We start from the raw sequence: 20,693 nt of genomic DNA on the forward strand, positions 1-20,693 counted from the left end.
TGGAATTTAATATAAGCACAATTTTATTTCAAGTTATTTCTTACGGGAAAAAAACTATATTGAAAATCAAATCACAATGTTGACTTTGTTTAAAGATGGGATTATTTATTACACATCATAAATCCACCTCTGAAAGGCACTTCAAAGTGAGAACAATGGCCTACATGATGGGACATTCCAATCCAAAACATTCAAAACTGATCGCTTCAAATGGGCCTTCAGGTTTAAGGATTTTAAAGGGAACACCTTACTCCCATAATTCCTTCTGTTGATTCTGCATGCAACGATGACGTCTTATAACAATTAAAGAGTAATTAAACCCTAAACCAACTTTTTTTAGTTAATGATCTGTAAGAATGGGGCTTGTTGTTCCTAGGTTTTAGTAACTTTTTTGACATTTGGATATAAAATGTTTCAATACTACAATATATGGTGTAAAAACGTCCGAGTGCTGCCCTCTTCAGGTTGAACGGTGGCTACTGCGGTTTAATTTTCCTATTGGATGTTGGGTCCAAAAAATACCTTGTGACGTAAGCAGGTTCAAGTTCACCACGCCCTTGTTATGATCTCACCACACTAGGGGCCAATCCCATTTCTCTGTCTTACCCCTTCCCCTTCCCCTACCACTTCGTCTTACCCCTAGCCCTTGTCCCTCAAAACCAAGTGTTAAGCGCTAGGGGTGAAAACATACCCCTATGAAATGAGACACCGCTTGGTTACGGTTACGTCATCATGCATCGTCGTTTGCTGGCTGCCAGTTAAAACTGTAGACAAGCATGCAGTCCATTCATGGCTAGTTAGAGAAATACGGGAATGTTGTGCAAATCAGCAAATACGGGAATGTTGTGCAAATCAGCAACGTAACGTTAGTGTTGCAAACTAGCGAAATTTTAAAACATTTAAATTAAGAACATAATTCAAATATATATGAACAGGACTGTGTAGAGCACAAAACAAGACGTTAGTAATTTTTAAATTAATTATTAAGCCGAAAATACTTACATTTATGGGACTCTCTGGACGCTCTGGACGCCATTTTTGCCGGTTGCGCAGTGTATTCTGGGTACCCCTCGGTTTCAAGTAAGCTCGCGGAAATTCTTGGTTTTAAGGGGTATCTACCACTTGCCCTTAGCCCTACCCCTTGATCAAAACGAGAATTGGGATAGCCCTTACTCTCACGTGAACGTGCAAAACTAAGGGGTAAGGGTAAGGGGAAGGGGTAAGACAGAGAAATGGGATTGGCCCTAGGGCTGGGTATTGGCAAGGGCCTCTCGATACGATATACGTATCACGATACAATGCGGTGCGTTGCACTTCGACTCGCCTGAAAAGTCCGCTCTCCTTCTCCCTCTCAACGCTGAGTCGAAGTACTCCCAAAAGTGCTATTACGCCATAAAATATAGCTCCTCTTTTAAATCCGCTTAGAAAAGCGCTACGTTTTATTTTGTACCACCAAACTTGCTCGTATAACTACTCGTCTTAAATAGGAAAAACGTTGATGTGTTTGGTCACTTCTAACTTTATCTCTAAATGGCAGCATTGAACGAACGGGGCCAAGCCAAACGCCATCGAAGCGTCGCAGCGCACTCCAGCGCCCACGCGCACGCACACAGATGAAAGAGGGATGTATCAACAATTCTTAGTTAAGGTAATAACATATTTTAATATTGAAAATGAGTAGACTATTCCTTTAATCCACACTTACTATCAAATAGTCTATCTGCTTGATGGATCAATCCGACCGCATATGTACTCCAATAAACACGCATTCGGCTGCGCAGCTTTTTACATCAAAGGCCGACAGGCTATGCCATTTGGGGAGCGCCGTTCAATGATCCCCCTATATTTTTAAAAATCCTAAACATGGTTGGACCTGTCGAACAGGTTGAGCACTTTTATGTTGAGCAAAGAGGCTGCACCAGCGGGCCGCCAGACGGGGTTGCTATAACTCGCAACCTATAACTATTATCAGACCGACCCTTGCAGCCTCAAAACACTACCGGCCCACCAGGAAATGTCCCAACTCTCCCGATGGTCACTCCGCCACTGCGCAAGGCTTTGTAATTTTGCAGATGGTTAACATTTACTAACACACACTTACACACCAAAAACAGAAATGTAAAATCGTGAAAAGGAAAATAGGGGTTCTTTAAGACCTGTCTGTGAAACAGGACCAAGATGTTTTAGACTTCTTTGCTTTGGCTTGTTATAAATGAAGAGATTGTTTTCTCCAGACATGAGAAAAATGCCTTGGGAATATATATATATATATATATATATATATATATATAGTGAGTGTGACATCCTATATATATAGTGAGTGTGACATCCCATCAGTATACGGTTTTCAGTTTAGCAGTTATGGTTTGATGAATCGGTGTTTACACTTCCCACACAGTGAGTTCATAAGGACTCGTCTCAGGTTATGCACCGTATAAGTCGACCCAGTTTCCTGTTTAATCAGTTCCTGCTGGTTTACTATTTGAGCTGCATTTACATTTGACATGAGTAAGCTGCTGTATTTATACTGTAAACATGCATGAGCTGGATTTTGAAGTCTTGCCATTAAAGATTTGTTTGAATATTTCTCATTTTTTGAATTGTATATATACTGGTGAACACTTTCACATTTGGACTTTAGGCACTGTTATGGCCCGGTCTCCTATTTTTATGATATTAATGTCCTCAGGCTTTTAACACAATTTTTATATCATTTTGCTTGTACGTCTCATCCTTTAAACTATTTAGTCTCACACAGTATGATATGACTCTTACATGGTTTAAAGTGCTTTAATATTTTCATTTTATCTTATCACTTAAATTATTTTTTTTTATTAAGTTTTGTCAGATTTCATCTTACTGCGATACACTCTTTTGTGTGAAATAAAAAAAAATCCAATATTTTGAAGTGAATTAAGTTGTGCAAGTAATGCATTGTTTCAGAAGACTCTGACTTTAATAAAAGGTCAAATTCACAATTATTGGCAACAGTCAAGAGTCTGTGGTTGGATTTAAAATGCAAACACTCAAATTATGAATATATATATTTTTATGAGTTATCCAACAATCAAACATTTGACATGTTATAAAAACGTGACAATACTAGGCTACTGGGTTATAGTTACAAACAAGTCTACAAAAGACATGAAGTGGCAAATGTAACTTACACAAACAAACAAACAAACTTCTACCACTAACAAGCAGTGACAAGAAGATCAAATAATCTGTTTGTTTGTTCTTCATTGCTTGTTGTTAATTGTATCTAACAGGAACATATTGACATTATATTTTCAAGTCTCCAAATGTTTGGTCAGTTCCAGTCTTAGCTTCAGGTGTAATATTGTATGCAAATCCCGCAGTATGTAGGTCAGAGCATCTACGGCTCCGGTGACTCCAGTGCACAACCTGTCGGTGTTCCTGTGGTCCCAAACTGAGACACGATTGACTGCCCGTGAGCGGGACAAGAAGGTTCAGCTTTACGGCTGGTTCATCTTAGCAGCTTCAGCTTTTATAAGAGAGATTAAGTCCTGGTTGATAAGGAACACAAAACGAAGACCTGCAATCTGGACAAAACAAACACAACATTATGAACCTTACGGACTGGACTTCACACTTTGACACTTGGGTACCACAAAAACTACAGCTAACCGTTAACTAAGACATAGGATGTGTGTGAGAGAGTTACACAAGCAGAACATACACTGTGTCATTTAAAGAAGAGCTGTAACTGTGGATATACAAACCATACAAATAGATATTGTGTTATTCAAATTGGCTCAATGCTATAATAAGTCAATGAGTCCACTACACTGGATTAAATGTAAACATTAAGCAGTAAGGTACATGAAAGCTTTTTTGGATAAAAACGGCAATAATGTTTACATTTCTTACTAAATTATTCACATTATTTTTATTATTAACTTATTATTAAATTATTAACTTATACTACATTAAAGTCTCCACAAGACAGGACTTTTCCCAATTACTTAAAATAAGAATTATTTTCCATGCCAAAACATTTTACGCCACAAAATCTAATGAAAATTGTAAATGTTATTGGTTTTTTTTGGATGCAGGCAAAACACATCTACCTTGTGTACTCGTTTACTGTATGTTTATAAGTCGTGAGCAGTATAATATGACGTACGATTCAGTGGTCAATATGTTGTTTATGTTTGTCCATAATACAAACTCTGTTTTGATTATCGTATTTACCACAGATATGACAAACTATTAGAGAACATAATGTTAACAAATATACCCCACAAAACAAACTAAATTAACCATAGACTAATCAACCAGACTGCTATAGATGCCAGACTTTGACCAAACTAGAGCTGCATCTAATGATGATTTTGATAATGGAGTAGTCAGATGATTATTTTTTTCAATTGATAAGATAGAAAGCTAAACAATTATTCTGTTGTCTTTTGCTTCATAAATTAGGGTATTCATGTGTAAAAGTGTACCTGAAAAAATGTAAAAGCCAAACACAAGAGTTTTAGACAAATTCACTTCTATTAAAGGAAGAAATTAAACATTTATTAAACAACATCTCTTTAGCTTTTGCTACTGCCATCATTGTGCTATTGTAATATGATCACATGAAGCTTGTGCTGTTAACCTGCGTTTATACCAGCAGCGGTAGAGGCGTCAAGCGCGAGTGACTTCAATGTTAAGTCAACGTGAAGACGCATTGACGCGCGTCTGGAGGTCTCGTGGCGCAAATGAGGCGTTTAGTGTGGCGCGGTAGATGCGATTCCGCCTCATTCGCGCATCTAGTTCACGCAAATGGCGCGAATTGAGCATTTCCACTGCAAATGCGCGAGTTGAAAAATTTGAACTTCAGGAGCTTGCTTTAGTAGTGACATGATTACAGAAAGCGAGCGGAGTCGCAGAAGCCCCTCCCATGTCGCGAATTTCCGTGTGAATGTTTTAATGACTAGAATTTCACGCGCAAATGAAGCCAGTATACGCAAACTGTTCAAGCGGCAAACTAGGCGCGATTGTGACGCCTCAAACGCCGCTGGTGTAAACCTAAAAAAATGAGGTCACATATGGCCTATCATATTTGACAATCCTGTCACTTTCATTAATCTATTAAAGAAATTCAAATGAAAGTCTAAAGTGTGACTATACCTCCATGACAGTGTTGTTATTGAGCTTCCACTTGTTTCCAGATAAAACAGGTCTGCCATCAATGTAAATGGGTCTCCGGCCTTCATTAGCGATAAAGAAATCCCCGTTATTTTTCAGTTTGATGATTCCTAGAGTTAAAAAAAATTGATTTAAAATTCACACTAAATCATGCTAGCTTCATGCTTATTCATGCCAGATTTACATAAAAAAATGCTAGCCTCATGGTAAATCATGCTAAATAATGCTAGCTTAATGTTAGCTTCATGCTTAATCATGCTAACTTCATGATAATTCATGCTAGCTTAATGTTGACATCATGTTAAAGAAACAGTATGTAAGAAATTTATATCAATTAATCATAAAATGGCCCTGATATGTCACTAGACATTAAGAAATAATTTTCATTTCAAATACTTATTTCACTAACAACAGTGGTCTGGCCAGGATATTGTCATTTAAAAAGTGGAGTTGCAACCCTCAACTGATGTTTATGTTGCCATTTTGTGTATTGACCACCAGTTGTGTGATTGCAGTACCAGTTTAACCACAAGTTTTGTGATTGTAATTCCAGTTTTGGCCACAATCCTACATACTGTTCCTTTAAATAATGCTAGCTTAATGTTAGCTTCATGCTTAATCATGCTAGCTTCATGATAATTCATGTTAGCTTCACGTTAACATCGTGTTAAATAATGCTAGCTTAATGTTAGCTTCATGATAATGCATGCTAGCTTCAGGACAATGCATGCTAGCTTCACGTTAACATCATGTTAAATAATGCTAACTTGATGCTAAATAATGCTAGCCTCATGGTAAATCATCAAAATATCACCTTTATGACTTAACTGATCCTATAACTATATTACAAAATGTCCGCACTGATCAGCTATTGACCTGTAAACCTTACGGCAACACATCTGGGCGATTCCACAGTTTCGGTCCTCAAGGGGTGTAATGAACAATATGGATGACAATGCCCAGTTGTTGTCAATTCTTTTATTTTTAGTTCACTATTTTGTTTTTAGATAGATCGAACGAACGCTAAAATGTTGCGAATGGGATAAACTTTGGTTAAGGCAACATTAAATAGGATCAATGTGGTGAGAAAGGATAAAAGAGTGTGCTAGTCGGATCATTGCTAGTGGTTTCGGACCGAAAGCTGCGTCGTGTTTTTATTGAAAGAGCAGGGCCTCAACCGCCGGGTCGCGACCCAGCACCGGGTCGTGGACAAGTTGCCACTGGGTTGCAAGAACGTCCTGAAAAAATGTGTATAATAGCCACATAATAGCTTGCTCGGGTATTTTGTCTTTTAAGAGCCAACTTCAAATAACATCCATCATTTCTAAAGAGCCACCGTTTCTCTTTTTCTCAATCACATTGCTGTCATTAAAGTTTACACCACTTCTAAAACACGATCAACCAAATAATTGCAGAGGTATGACTTTATGAATCATTTGCAAATGTACCTCGCAAATGAGGTCAATTAATGGCTTTCTCCGTGAAGATTGATTTTTGCCGGCTAATGTCTCACAAAGTGAGCCCTAAACTGTGGAATCGCCCATCTACTGTATGGACATACTGTGGACTCCAGAAGAGTTTGATATGATTTATATAACAGAGATAAAATATGGGCTTCAAGGGAAATGATGTTGAATGTGTCAACCTTGTTTTCTGGAGATTTTCCACGCAGGTCCCTCCAAAGACAGATCCACATCTATCTGCTTGTCTTTAGTAGCACGTCCAAGGGTGATCTGAAACATTTCAAAACGTTTAATAATAGTCGTAGTCAATGAGAGATATACTACATATACTTGAGCACAGATACAGACTTGATGCAAGTGTGCTTAGAGATAAATCAACACATACTTGCACTTTTTCTAACACTTCTCCGAAATGCAATAATGCACATTACTTGACAAACTCAATTACAAAATGCATTGCTGTGAACTTCAGGTCAGTGGAAGATTTAAGTTACACAAATATAAATAATAGAAAAGGTCAGATGCTGGGATAATATGATTTATTGGATTGTGCTAGTTCTGTAGATTTTGTCCTTACAAAATATAACAAATGTATATAACAATATAACTAATCTTATTTGTAAAAGTACTGAAAAAAGGACAAAACTGCAAAACAGACACATGTGACCTCATGGTTTGTTGTTTTAGTTGTGGTTGTTTTAATGTGGTTTTAAATCACATAAATAAGATATTTTATGTCTCCATAAGTGTTCTGTTATATTGCTGTAGGTTAACAGTGTAAATAAAGTCTATAGTCCCTTTCACACATACAGTCTTTACTGGTAATTTACTGGTAAATTGCCGTTAACATGTCATGTGTGAACAGAACCTTTCCGGTAATTCAGTGCTCCCAATTTACCAGTAAGACAGGTTGTAAGATTAACGGTAATTTGCCGGTAAGCGCTGTGTGTGAACGAAAAATATAGCATTACCGGCATTTAGATGACGTCAGACCGCGCTGACAGATCGGGCGGGCCAATCAGAAAGTTTTTTATACAGGTGACGCGGTTTCCCCCAGACCGTTTACGGACATTTCCACACACATGTTGCTTAAAAGTCGAGCACACCTGAAGTTAACATCCACATTTCTTCACCAAAGTTGTTTAAAACAGCTTACCATCTAATTGCCAAATTGCCGACGTCCTTAGCACACCATCTGTGAAGCCTAATGTGCAAACGCGCAGGTTTCGTTTGACGCCGCCTAACGCAATGTTGTTTGGTCACGAGCAACTTCGCGACCGTTTGCCACAGATGTGAAAACAACAAAATACGGACCGTGGATATTAAGTCATAACCCGCCGTTTACAAATACGACACGGACGGAGCTCGCCGGCCGCGAGCCACAGGTAACTTCCGCTTTCTCTCCGAGTTTACCGGTATTTTGATACTGATGTGTGAATGATGTCTTACTGGTAAAAAGACGGAACGTCACTGCATGTGTGAACAGCACGTTTTTGTATTTACTGGTAAATTCATTCTGGTAAATTCATGGTAATTTACCAGAATTACTGTGTAAAAGAGGCTTATGTCAGCTAACCTCTCTTGAACGCATCAAATATCTGACCATCCTCCCACGTAAAGCTGCCAGCGTCTGATTATCGAAGTCTGGTGAATTCATGCCTGAGAAAAGACACATTTATTATCATTACACGATCACATAAACATACGAGTAAAGATGCTCATAATATACTGGAGACAGACCTGTGATACTGTCCACTAACACCTGCCAGCGAGGAAGTTCCTGCTCCAGCTGTCTGATCTCACGCTTCTGATGTCTGTCTGCAATCATCAGCTCTGTCACACAAACAAAAGACAACATTAAAACAATCAAACTCTATATAACATCATGGTTATATATATGAATGATGAACAGACTGTAGGAAATCACTCACCATGCTCCAGGACTTCATCTCGACTGTCCCTGGCAAACACAATCAATCACATTATTCATTAAAACCAGTCAGTTTACAACTATTTATAATAAAAGACACAAATGATTTAGTGATGTGTGGTTAAACTCAGACTAAGAAAGATTTAAATAATCTGTTAAATTGTTTCCTGATATCTACATAGAAGGTATGTGACTTTATTAAGTGTGAACATTTTCTAGAGGCAGTTTTACATGTCCATTTACACTCACCAAAAGGATTATTAGGAACACCATACTAATACTGTGTTTGCCCCACATTCGCCTTCAGAACTGCATTAATTCTACGTGGCATTGATTCAACAAGGTGCTGAAAGCATTCTTTAGAAATGTTGGGCCATATTGATAGGATAGCATCTTGCAGTTGATGGAGATTTGTGGAAAGCACATCCAGGGCATGAAGCTCCCGTTCCACCACATCCCAAAGATGCTCTATTGGGTTGAGATCTGGTGACTGTCGGGGCCATTTTAGTACAGTGAACACATTATTATGTTCAAGAAACCAGTCTGAGATGATTTGAGCTTTGTGACATGGTGCATTATCCTGCTGGAAGTAGCAATCAGAGGATGAGTACATGGTGGTTATAAAGGGATGCACATGGTCAAAAACAATGCTCAGGTAGGCCGTGGCATTTAAACGATGCCCAATTGGCACTAAGGGGCCTAAAGTGTACCAAGAAAACATCCCCCACACCATTACACCACCACCACCAGCCTGCACAGTGGTAACAATGCATGATGGATCCATGTTCTCATTCTGTTTACGCCAAATTCTGACTCTACCATCTGAATGTCTCAACAGAAATCAAGACTCATCAGACCAGGCAACATTTTTCCAGTCTTCAACTGTCCAATTTTGGTGAGCTTGTGCAATTTGTAGCCTCTTTTTCCTATTCGTAGTGGAGATTAGTGGTACCCGGTGGGATCTTCTGCTGTTGTAGCCCATGCGCCTCAAGGTTGTGCGTGTTGTGGCTTCACAAATGCTTTGCTGCATACCTTGGTTGCAGAGGTGGGTAGAGTACCCAAAATCTGTACTCAAGTAAAAGTACAAGTACTTATACAAAAATTTACTCAAGTAAAAGTAAAAGTAACAATCTAATTATTTACTTGAGTAAGAGTAAAAAAGTATTCGATGAAAAAACTACTCAAGTAGTTAGCTACTCGTTACTTCTGATCTGATTGAAAAGAAGCGTAAAATCCCTGAATTTCAGACTACTTGGAGGGCTTTCACAAACCTCTCCTTAAAAGTCTCATTGTTCTGCTTATATACTACTTATAAACCTAGGTTAAAGTAAAGCAGTCTATCTCAGTCCTCCAACACCACATAACGTGTCATTAAAAAAACACACTGACTGTTTTCTGACAGTTAACTGTGTCTTTATTTTCGCGTTCACAGCAAAATTTGGCTGCATCTGCCTTTAAACAAGCTTACAGTAAGCAAAAAAGAATGTGTGTGTCTGTTTGTTATCATGTTTTTATATGAATAGGTTATTTTCATTGCCATTAATGTGCAATTAATGAACATAAGGAGCTTGATAAAATGCTTATTTTAGAATTTCAAATGGAACTCATCTGTTTTTGCAAATCAACTCTACATTTTCTTTAAAAACATACTTTATTCTTTTATTTTTATAAGTATATAGATTCTTTAGGAAGGAATTAAATAAAATACAATCCAGTTTTTATTCGTATGTATTTTCTACATTGAAGTAAGGTGTCTAGTTATGTGTAGGGGAGATCAGGCGAAAAGTAAAATTTTTCAGAATTTTTTTTTTAAGTTTTTTAAATTTTTAAAGATAATGTTTCAGACAGAGATATATTTTGCTGTGGTCAGTAACTATCAATACCAGGTGGAATTTTGAACAAATGTAAAATACCTAGTATAATTTTACTTTGAACATAAGTGGTTTAACACAACAAAACAATGTAGATTTTCGTGTTACACTTGTTTTTATTAACTATACATGACTATGACCTCTTTAATATGTAACTGCAAACATATTTTGTAATTTATCTTTGTAAAAAATAATGAAATTATATTTTCATTTTAAATTTCAGTTTTATCAAATGTTTCAAAAGCAACCAACAGTACAAACTTAAATTCAACAGTTTGAACACTATGAAAATAAAATTAAATAAAATTAGAATAATATAAATGGTACAAAAGTAAGTGTTACTTTTGTCCCGACAGGATCTCCTCACATTTAAACCCGATTTACTTTTATTTTGAAAAACTCTTGAGAAGTCCAACATCAGGATGTGTTAGTTAGAGCACTAAATAACCTGAAGATTGATGAAACGAGAAACACAACGCGTTATAAGAAAACAATGACCGCTTTTGGAATTTACTTATGTTTGAAAACACCTTTCTGGATCTACACCCGGAAAATGGTGAGTAAATAACGCGATATTTGTCAGCTCTGTCAAGGGTTGCGAAGATGCTGTCATAGTTTGGGATGCAAATGTTATCAGTCCTCTGAGAAAATCGCTTTGTTACTTTCGTCCAGCGTTACTTTTGCCCCGGTTCTCCCGTATTATTGCTGTTCAATTTTAGTTTTTTGAGGAAATGATATGGAAATGTGCAGATGTGAACGTGTGTTGTTTGTAAGGTTAGAGTTATTTTCATTGCTTGCACAAGAGCGCATATGACAAAAACAGTGCGTGAAATAATATTATAATAAGGCACTGCAGAAAGTGACACTTACCGCCGTGTTGTTTCAGGTTGGAGCTTGAATTCCTGTACGCTGAGATGTCAGTTCGTTTTGGTGCACAAAGCATACATCGCATTATGAAACTATTCTTTTTGACCTTTTGTAGTGTAAACATAGACCAAACTTGAGGCCACGCGTGATCTGCCTCCGATAGCTTGCATAGTTCATCCTCCGCTTCAATCATCTCCTTTCATCTACGCGCGCTAAAGGGTGAAACGTAGCCACCCCTCGCAATGCACGCTGCCTCTCTAACGTCTCGCGAGACTTTCGAACAAGCCATATAAACTTAAAAAATTAAATATATTCATTATTACCATTTGAAAGTAGCGTAGTAACGCCACCCAATGTAGCGAAGTAAAAGTACAGTTTTTTCATTAGAAATGTACTTGAGTAAGAGTAAAAAGTACCCATCCTTAAATTTACTCTAAAAGTACTAGTTACCCAAAAAATGTACTCAAGTAAATGTAACGAAGTAAATGTAATTCGTTACTACCCACCTCTGCTTGGTTGTAATGAGTGGTTATTTCAGTCAAAGTTGTTCTTCTATCAGCTTGAATCAGTCGGCTCATTCTCCTCTGACCTCTAGCATCAACAAGGCATTTTCCCCCACAGGACTGCCACATACTGAATGTTTTTCCCTTTTCACACCATTCTTTGTAAACCCTAGAAATGGTTGTGCGTGAAAATCCCAGTAACTGAGCAGATTGTGAAATACTCAGACCAGCCCGTCTGGCACTAACAACCATGCCACGCTCAAAATTGCCATTATTAGCGTGTCTTTCCCATTCTGACATTCAGTTTGGAGTTCAGGAGATTGTCTTGACCAGGACCACACCCCTAAATGCATTGAAGCAACTGCCATGAGATTGGTTGATTAGATAATTGCATTAATGAGAAATTGAACTGGTGTTCCTAATAATCCTTTAGGTGAGTGTACAACCCTAGGATTTGCCCTAAATTGGTGTATTACCTAATTTAAAAGGGTCATGAATAATAATGTGGTGCCCTGCTCTGATTTTGAGCCTGTATCAGAAACGTAACTATAACATCAATAGAACTTACTAAACGCTAGCATATAGCATTAACTGTCATATCAGCAGAAGTATTGCTCTAGTTGTATTTGTGACTAGTATTAAATAACCCACTACTTGCACCTGATTATAAATTATATATTAGTATTTCTTATTTTTAAGCTTTTGACGTCAGCCATAGCCCTTTGGCAAGCACAGGGAAGGCACAGTTGACACATACTTATTTATTAACATCATTCCATCATCTATGGCTAAATTCATGGCAAGAACTGGTTAATCTATACAAAATTTAAATATACATACAAGTTTCACAAATTTGACATCTCTAGTTCACCTAACCTGCATGTTTTTAGACTGTGGGAAGAAACAGACAGAGCCAAAGCTCAAACCATGCCTTCTTGCTGTGAGGCAACAGCAACACTGCTACCACTGAGCCACTGTGCCGACCTTTTTCGTTTTGTTTACAACTTCGGCAAATTGTTGCCGTAGATTTAAGAGAGATTGTGCTATATCATATTAAGGTTAAATATAGTGTACTTACTTGAGTTTGGCATCATCAACCACCTGCTCTGCGTCAGAGAAATTTAACACCTGCTCTCCTTTAGGCAGAGGTTGAACTATAGAGGAAAAAGATGTTCTAGTAAAACGAGAGCAATGAACACATGTAGAAAACATCAGACAGCAGTGAAATATAACAGCAGCTCACCGCTCTGATCCTCCAGTAGATAATACTGTTTAAGCAGCTGCCAGTGGATCAGGAGACTCTTAGCTGTACGGGACGGGTAAAACACACTGGGGTGCTTGTTTAGCAAATCCTGAAAAACCTCCATCTTAGGCTGACTGCTCTACTCACATACAGGAGAGAGAGACAGAGAGGACTTAATGGCAGTTAGATGTTTACATGACTGGAGTTAACCTCTTCACTCCTGTTAACATGTTTTTTTATATTCTGATTATTCATTAATGATTGCGTTTATTATTTACACATAGGCCAATGCAGCACGCAAATGATGAACTCACATATATACAGTCCACTTTTTTAATTTACTCAGTGTTTGAATTATGATTATGGAGGGTCCCCTAGCTAAGCGCCCGTGCGGAGCAATTGAATTAATCTTTTAGATTAGTTTATTAAAGGTGTCTAAGCTGTTATAAAATGCACTGTAACACCACTGCTTTGCGGGGCTTATTGCTTTTATAAAACGGTTACTTCATATGCATAGCAGGATTTCATAAAATAAAACACAAATAAGTTGTAATTATATTAGTACAAATATAACTTCTCCCCCAAACAAAGTATTTCCTCAGAATCAAGTGTGGCGGAAACAGATCGCAGTTCCCAACCAACACAGATGCAGCAAAGACACAATGAAAATATGATTTAAGACTGTAGTGTTTATTTTTTAAATCAACATTCATCTAATTTATACATTAACATTCATATCGTGCAACTGTTGAAGTGATGATCAAATATGCTTGGAAGCATGCTTAACTCTTTCCCCGTCAGCGTTTTTTAAAAATGTTGCCACCCAGTTTAAGTTCAATGCCTTACAGAAAAATTACCTTCTTTAAATAAACATAAAATATCAAATGAAAGAATAGACCCTCCGCTTTCAAAAAACGTTTCATCCTACCTTCATTTGTTCTCTTATCACCTCTCAAATTTTAAGCTAAAAGCTGAGATAATTTGATTTTTGTGAATAACTTTTGTAAGATATCAGATTCAGAGCCTGATCAAAACTAACGCAGGCTGCGTCCGAAAACTCTAAATTGCTGCCTTCTGAGGCAGCTTTCCAAGGCAGGAAGGCATCAAGGCATGTCCGAATTCAATGTTTGGTTTACTTCCTGTCTCCTGAGATACCTATGCGTGGACTTACATTAAGAATGTGATTGGTCGAGCCCGGTCGAGTTCGAAAAAATAAAATGGCGGCCACGGACACGACTGGACCACCAATTTAGTGTAAATAAAGGTAGATTTTCACTTTTTACACCTTTTCATTGCATTTCTAGCGAGAAATTATTATTGTAGTTTTCAAATATGTGATTAGTTATCACAAAGGCGCTCTCTGTTTACATTTCAAACACGCTGCCTTTGAAGTGTGTCCGAAAGTCTTTCTCTGAGCTGCCTTCATGCCTCCGAAGTCATTTCCTCATGAGGCAGCGAGGCAACGAGTCACTGCCTTGAGTTTTTGGACGCAGCGACTTTGTTTTAAGTGTTGAGTGTTTAAGTTGGGAAAGATCGCCACCTAGTGGATAATAGCGGGAAATATGAATTTGAGGTAGAAACTCCTCAGGGAGCGTTTTCTATTTATTGACAAGATGACTTAACAATATTTATTGACATTTATCTGGATATCACCATTAATTGTGCAACTGTAGAAAAAATAAAAATTATAATTAAAGGCTGTGGTGTTCATAAATCAGTACACAGCAACAGTGCGCTGTGATACTTATGTCTGAACCGTGGGGTTACTGGGGTATTTTATCATGGCTTACAACGCGTTTCAACCAATCAGAACGAACGGGCCATTTTATAATGCAAAATTGGGGGGGGTAATGGACAGTATCGCTTTGCGGCAGTGCAGCACGAGAATTTCATGTAGTATTTTTATTTTGATAAAAAACAAGGGACCCACCCTACATGGACGCATACTGCGATTAAAAACAGCGTATGCAACCTATTTTAATATGATTATACTTGCTGCGATTATGAGCTTAATCGCATTATTTTTATCAAAATATTGTGTTTACATGAGGTAAAGTATAATTGCCAAAATCCCATTATGATGGTGCATGTAAACATGGTGATCTCAAAAATGTTGATTTAATCACATGGTGAAGATTAAAGCGATGTATTGTAAGACTTACAGAGATGATTTTGGCAAGAAGAGTTTCCTCTGCCTGACTGAAGAGAGCTTTACTCTGAATGGCTGCGATGGCCTCTGGATGAAGCTGCCTCATGGCCTGCCATGCCATTCTGAACAACACAAACAAAACACAGCAAACACACAGTTAATATTTAAACAGGACAGGGTTTATTTTTTCATTATTTTTAATTATCCAAAAATGATGATCCATTGAAAAACTCACTTTGAAATGACAGGGTCATACAGCAGAGCATACCAGCGCTCCTGAATCTCTCGCAGTGTGAAACGACAGCTAAATTTTACCCCCAAATGAACTGATGTCAGATCTGTTGTCTATAAATCAACACATGGCATCAAAAATTAACCTTAGCAAACCAGTTTACATGACAAACACATATGCAATCATTGCTCATCATTCTGACCTGTAAGACAGCATTAATGAGCAGAAGATCATCAGTAGATTTCCAGCGTCCCAGGTCTTTAGTGATCTGTAACGGTTGCTTGTTTTTCTTCATACGTTTGGACATCGATGAAGGCGTGATGACCATTGTAAGAGGAGGTGTAAGAGAACTGCCAGACTTTAAACCCTACCATGAATATGAATAACCAAAATCATATTATTTTTATAAAGCAAAATTGATGTTATTATATACTAATGAAATGCTCGCACATCAAATAGCTCAACAGTTCAAAGGTCAAGAATTATCATGGGTTACTCTGGAAATTTGCTGGCGAAAACAAAGCAACGCTGTAAATATAACTATGATGCTAATGTGACTTTTGTATTCTAATGTTGTTTCGTGATTGTTCTGAACCAATGCAGCATGCAAGTCGATTCTGGACAGCGAGGACCAATTAGGTGTCAACACCAAGTGTTCCTGAAAGTTTGCACTGGTTAGGTGAAACAACTCAAAAATACCTTGCCCACATCCATCCATCTTTAATTTATGTGTTCTTTAGTTTTATGAAACTTGGGCCCATCAAATCAAAACATGTTTAACAATAACCATTACCTTCTTCTTGTCACTTGACATGAAATCACCCCCGGGGCATCTGATTGTCTCAATGACTGGCTGCCCTTTGACCCGACTAGTAGATTTAGCCAGGCTGCTCTCAACAAGTTCATCATCGAACTTTTTTCTCTTTATTGACCTAAAAATAATGAATAGATAGAAATAAATGTATAAAAACCTTTGAGTTTATCTTACCACCTAAAAATGACTCGAAAATGACCCAAAATGTGATTATTTTTATTGATGGCTTGTTATACCTGGAAGAGCTTCTGCGTTTGGGAATTAATCCGGGTCCACTGAAGGTCTGAGTAGGCGTTCTTTTCATTGCATTAGTCTCCTCATCCTCAGATCTGCTCTGTGAAACCGCTGGTCCGACTGAAGCTCCTGCAGTCACAGGGGAGGTGATGCACTCCCTCACATCTACAACATATCACAAGATCATTTCAGACAGATCCCGGTTCCCTAAACCTGACAGAAACTAGTGGCCCTAACCACACATGTCGTCAAGCAGACAAAAAACTACTAATACACTGGTAAACTAATGCTGGACAGGACAACCTACTAAAGGTGATGTTATAAATGCACACTGATTTTGGTTTTTAATGATGGCAATAGTGAAAAGAGAGCCCTTAATCGCCTGCATCACTGTGACGTCACCGCTCTAGCTGGAGGCAAAAAATAAATAGGAACCCATTGCAGGCGAGCTAAAAGTTTGAGGTTTTGACTTTAAATTGTCATCATGTTGTGTTTTTGGCTACCAGAATAGAAGGAACAGCACTTTTGGTTCAAAACTGAAGTTTTACTGGATCCCGGCAGACATTTCTTCACAGAAATCAAGACAATAATTGTGGTTGAATGCAATACGCCGCACAGACTGGACGGAGACGATCATAAACAATACTTGTGTTTGCAGTGCACACTTTATATCAGGTAAAATAATCTATGCATTTGTACTGGTGTGTTGGTTTTATCTAGCACAAATCAGCAAGTATCTGTTTTATAGGTGAAAAGTCGCCACCCTTCAATATTGTTTAGCTTAAATGTTAAACAAACATACAGCGATAGATGTGTGTGCCATCCTTTGAATGCAGGGCTCCAGACTAACTTTTTTCACTAGGAGCACAGTGGCCCCTAACTGGAAATTTTAGGGGCGCTACTAGAAAATTTAGGGGCACACACTGTAAATCAACATGCTAACTAAATATTCACATTTCTACTAATTTCCACTTTATTACTAATAAATCCTTCAATGATAGATGCAGAAAGTACAATGTGCCGTTTCAAATTCAGTGTCACATCACAAAAAAAGGTCAAATTTACTGTTCGTGCATGTGCGACTGGATGTAAAATTCAGTGGCTGTGGCAAACTCTCAAATTTTGGTCAGAATGTACCAAATTGTTGATCTGGCATCAAGTTCCTCGTCTCTGACTGATGTACCAATTGTGTTTTTGAAAGCTAAATGTATCACTTGCATGGATATCTATCTAAACCATATGATGTGGGTTCAGAGTCAAAGCTTACTAATGCAAATGCTACACTTAAAATCAACTCCAGACCTTAAACAGCTAGACAATTTGTGTCTATTTAACTGTTTTAAGTCAACTGTCCTGTTATTTTTTGCCTCTTCAAAAAGGGTGAGTTAGATATTAAATCAAATGGCTGTAATTCGTAAACCCTTCATCCAATTTGGATGTGAATAGTCCCTAAATAAAGATGAGAGTATGCACTTTACGACAATATTCATTATATGACTGAAAGAAATGTTGGAAAACATCTAAAATAACAAAGTGTGCCTCTGTCCCAATATTTATGGAGCTGACTGTATGTCTGTTGTTTAAATGTCCACATCACTCATGTTGTCTTACCGTTCTCCATGATCTCTTGATCAACACTTCACCAGTCATGAAGAAGCAACTAGAAACAGACAGACAGAATAAATCAATAATGAACACCCCACACAGACATATGCCAACAATGTGACGACCCTTTCAATAATAAATCATGGTTTTACTACAGTTTACCTAAAAACACATGGTTACAATAGTTACATAGTTAACTTACGTTATTTAGTAAATATTTATAGTTATGGTTACTGGGTTATCTGCATTTAACTCGATTTGGGAGACACGCACACAAACTACACTTAGTAAAGGATACCACATATACAATGATGAAAAAACAAACCACAATCATTAAATGTGAGCATGACTTTGCGTTATATAACAATAACTGCTGTAATAACACATTATGAAGTTTAAACGTGAATCATTCTGTTAGCATTGACATCTAAAGCTATTGTGTCAAACGCGACACATTCACATAAGCGATCTCACGCAAATGCTTAAGCTTTGTGTTTTACCTTTAAGATGAGTCTTCTTAGTTCGACTATAGTGTTATTATCAATATATATTCCTTACTTTCCTCGTTTGTTTTCTTTAACAAACATAAACAGTCGATGCTAAATAAACGGGAAGGTTCTTCTTCTCTCCTCCTGTTTCCAACGGTTGAAAATCCTCTCTTACCGATGAATATGCGCCCCCTGCTGGAGTGGAGTGTGAGCGACCAAAAGCCACCTCTGGATCGCTGCTGAAATTTTTTATTTACATTTTGTTTAATGACTTATTTAATTGTGCGCACGCCCCCTCTGTTTGAATAGGCATGACGCCTCTGTGTATAGATTTATGTAGGAAAAGAGTTCAACTAGTGTGCAATACACTTAAATTCAGAGGCTTGGATCCTTTGAAAGTAGTCCATTCAGACTTCGAAGTCCACAAAGGTCGAACTGGAAAAGTTCTGTGTCTGACCCTGACAATAACCACTCATTATCTCACAAATTGACAAATTGACTCATTGCTGGGGGTGGGTGTCCTGCATGTCAAGTAAATACGCTTTAGCTGGATCAAAACACAGCACCTACTAGATCAAAGAAATACCATCATATAAAATCAATTTATCATCACTCCACTGGCTATTAAGTAGCCTACTGCATACATTTAAAAATTTCTCTAAAAACACATATAAAGCTTTAAATGGTCTAGCGCCTCAGAGTAGCCTATAATTTATCACATAGACATTGTAGTTTCTGGTCTCTTAATAATTCCTATTAAAATAATCTAATTGTGGTAGATTTTTCTCTTACTTAGCCCCTAAACTTTGGAATGACCTTCCTGACCATGTTCAGGATTTAGACACACTCCATCAGTTTAAGACTCATATTTTTAACCATTAACCTCATTTAGGCCTCAATAGTTAGTTCGACCATATCTCAGCCTCAGACAGTTGGATGAACATTTGTTGCATACGCCACATTCAACTGGAAACACTTCAGTAGCTTTAAAGTCGTCCTCTGATTGGTTGAACTATACAGGATTTCCGTGTGTTGCGTATACTTTAACGGTCCGCCTGGAAACAACACAAAGTCAAAAAGTCCCATTCGGCCAAAAATATGTTGTAAATTTATTCTAAATAAATTTTGTAGAAAGGAAAGTTTAATTAAATATTTTTTTGAATTTATTAACATATTTGTTGCCCTTGAAATACATTTTGAAATATATTTCTAATTTTACAACCCATATGGCAAAAAATATATGTTTCATGGCCAAAATAAAAGTTTGTATAAAATGTGTAAAGTAGAAAATATATAACTTAAGTACTTATAAAATATAAAATTGTAAATATTTGCAGTTGAAAATATACTACATTTTAATATTTTCAAATTTGTTATGTTAACATACAAAGTCTTTTTTAAGTATTTGTAAAAAGTATTTTTAAAATGTACAAAAATGGCCAAGTACTATATTCCATAATATCCAAAATATATTTCAATACCGCTCAATACATATATTTATTCAGTATATATATTTTTTGCCGTATGGGGTATGCAAGGATCACTGCATCAAGTGTTTAAAAGACCTCCAAGAGTTTAGCTGATGCAAATAGTGTAATCTAAAAGAGATATTTTAACATGTTTGCCATAGTTGTTATGAACTTCAGAAACATTTGTGAATAAATGATTTAATGGTTGCACACCGGTCTGTTATTGTGGAGAAATTTCATGCCCCTAAACATGACATGGCACAGAGCAAAACGTGATGGGTTCTTTACATGTCAGTCATATGGCTTCTTAGGCGGTCCTTGGCCATTCAAAGCGGCCATGGTTCCCAGACCTTTAGTATGAAGCTATGCGAGACTAGCTTAACCAGAACCAAGCACACTGTGTGCCTAATTTGTCTTCTGGTCATTTCCTCTTTATGCTTTTTCTACTTCCACATTCTTTGTAAACTTCCAGTCCAGTTAGATTATACAAATCTATATTTATTCTTTTGTGACGGAAGTGTGATGTTATAGCCGCAATCCGTAACATATACCTCTTTGTTTAAAGCATTTGTTGTTTTAATCCAGTACATATAACTCATTATATGCAATTTTATATTTTATTCAACCAAAAAACTGAGCTTATTAACTCAGTAGCCCACAATGACAAA

General features: G+C 37.3%; 1 protein-coding gene across 1 annotated transcript; it reads right to left on the bottom strand.

Moving 5' to 3' along the window:
• Positions 1–3,031: 3,031 nt before the first annotated feature.
• Positions 3,032–18,740, bottom strand: mcrs1 (microspherule protein 1). Its single transcript, XM_055184634.2, has 15 exons — positions 18,569–18,740; positions 18,075–18,123; positions 16,466–16,628; positions 16,209–16,347; positions 15,618–15,782; positions 15,419–15,528; positions 15,197–15,305; positions 13,035–13,173; positions 12,870–12,945; positions 8,552–8,580; positions 8,361–8,453; positions 8,197–8,279; positions 6,803–6,890; positions 5,140–5,267; positions 3,032–3,563 (listed from the first exon to the last, which is right to left on the bottom strand). Exons 2-15 carry the CDS (start codon positions 18,082–18,084, stop codon positions 3,477–3,479), a joined length of 1,419 nt encoding a protein of 472 aa, XP_055040609.1. The 5' UTR covers positions 18,085–18,123; positions 18,569–18,740; the 3' UTR covers positions 3,032–3,476.
• Positions 18,741–20,693: the final 1,953 nt, after the last annotated feature.

The sequence above is a fragment of the Misgurnus anguillicaudatus genome, chromosome 14 (genome assembly GCF_027580225.2).
Source record: "Misgurnus anguillicaudatus chromosome 14, ASM2758022v2, whole genome shotgun sequence".
Classification (NCBI taxonomy): Eukaryota; Metazoa; Chordata; class Actinopteri; order Cypriniformes; family Cobitidae; genus Misgurnus; species Misgurnus anguillicaudatus.

Excerpts from the sequence above, each read along its gene's own strand:
- mcrs1 (XM_055184634.2), bottom strand. Across the intron at positions 15,783-16,208 it reads TGTCAAGTGACAAGAAGAAG|GGTTTAAAGTCTGGCAGTTC; the intron begins GTAATGGTTATT and ends TATTCATGGTAG. Across the intron at positions 6,891-8,196 it reads ATTTGATGCGTTCAAGAGAG|ATCACCCTTGGACGTGCTAC; the intron begins GTTAGCTGACAT and ends GAAATGTTTCAG.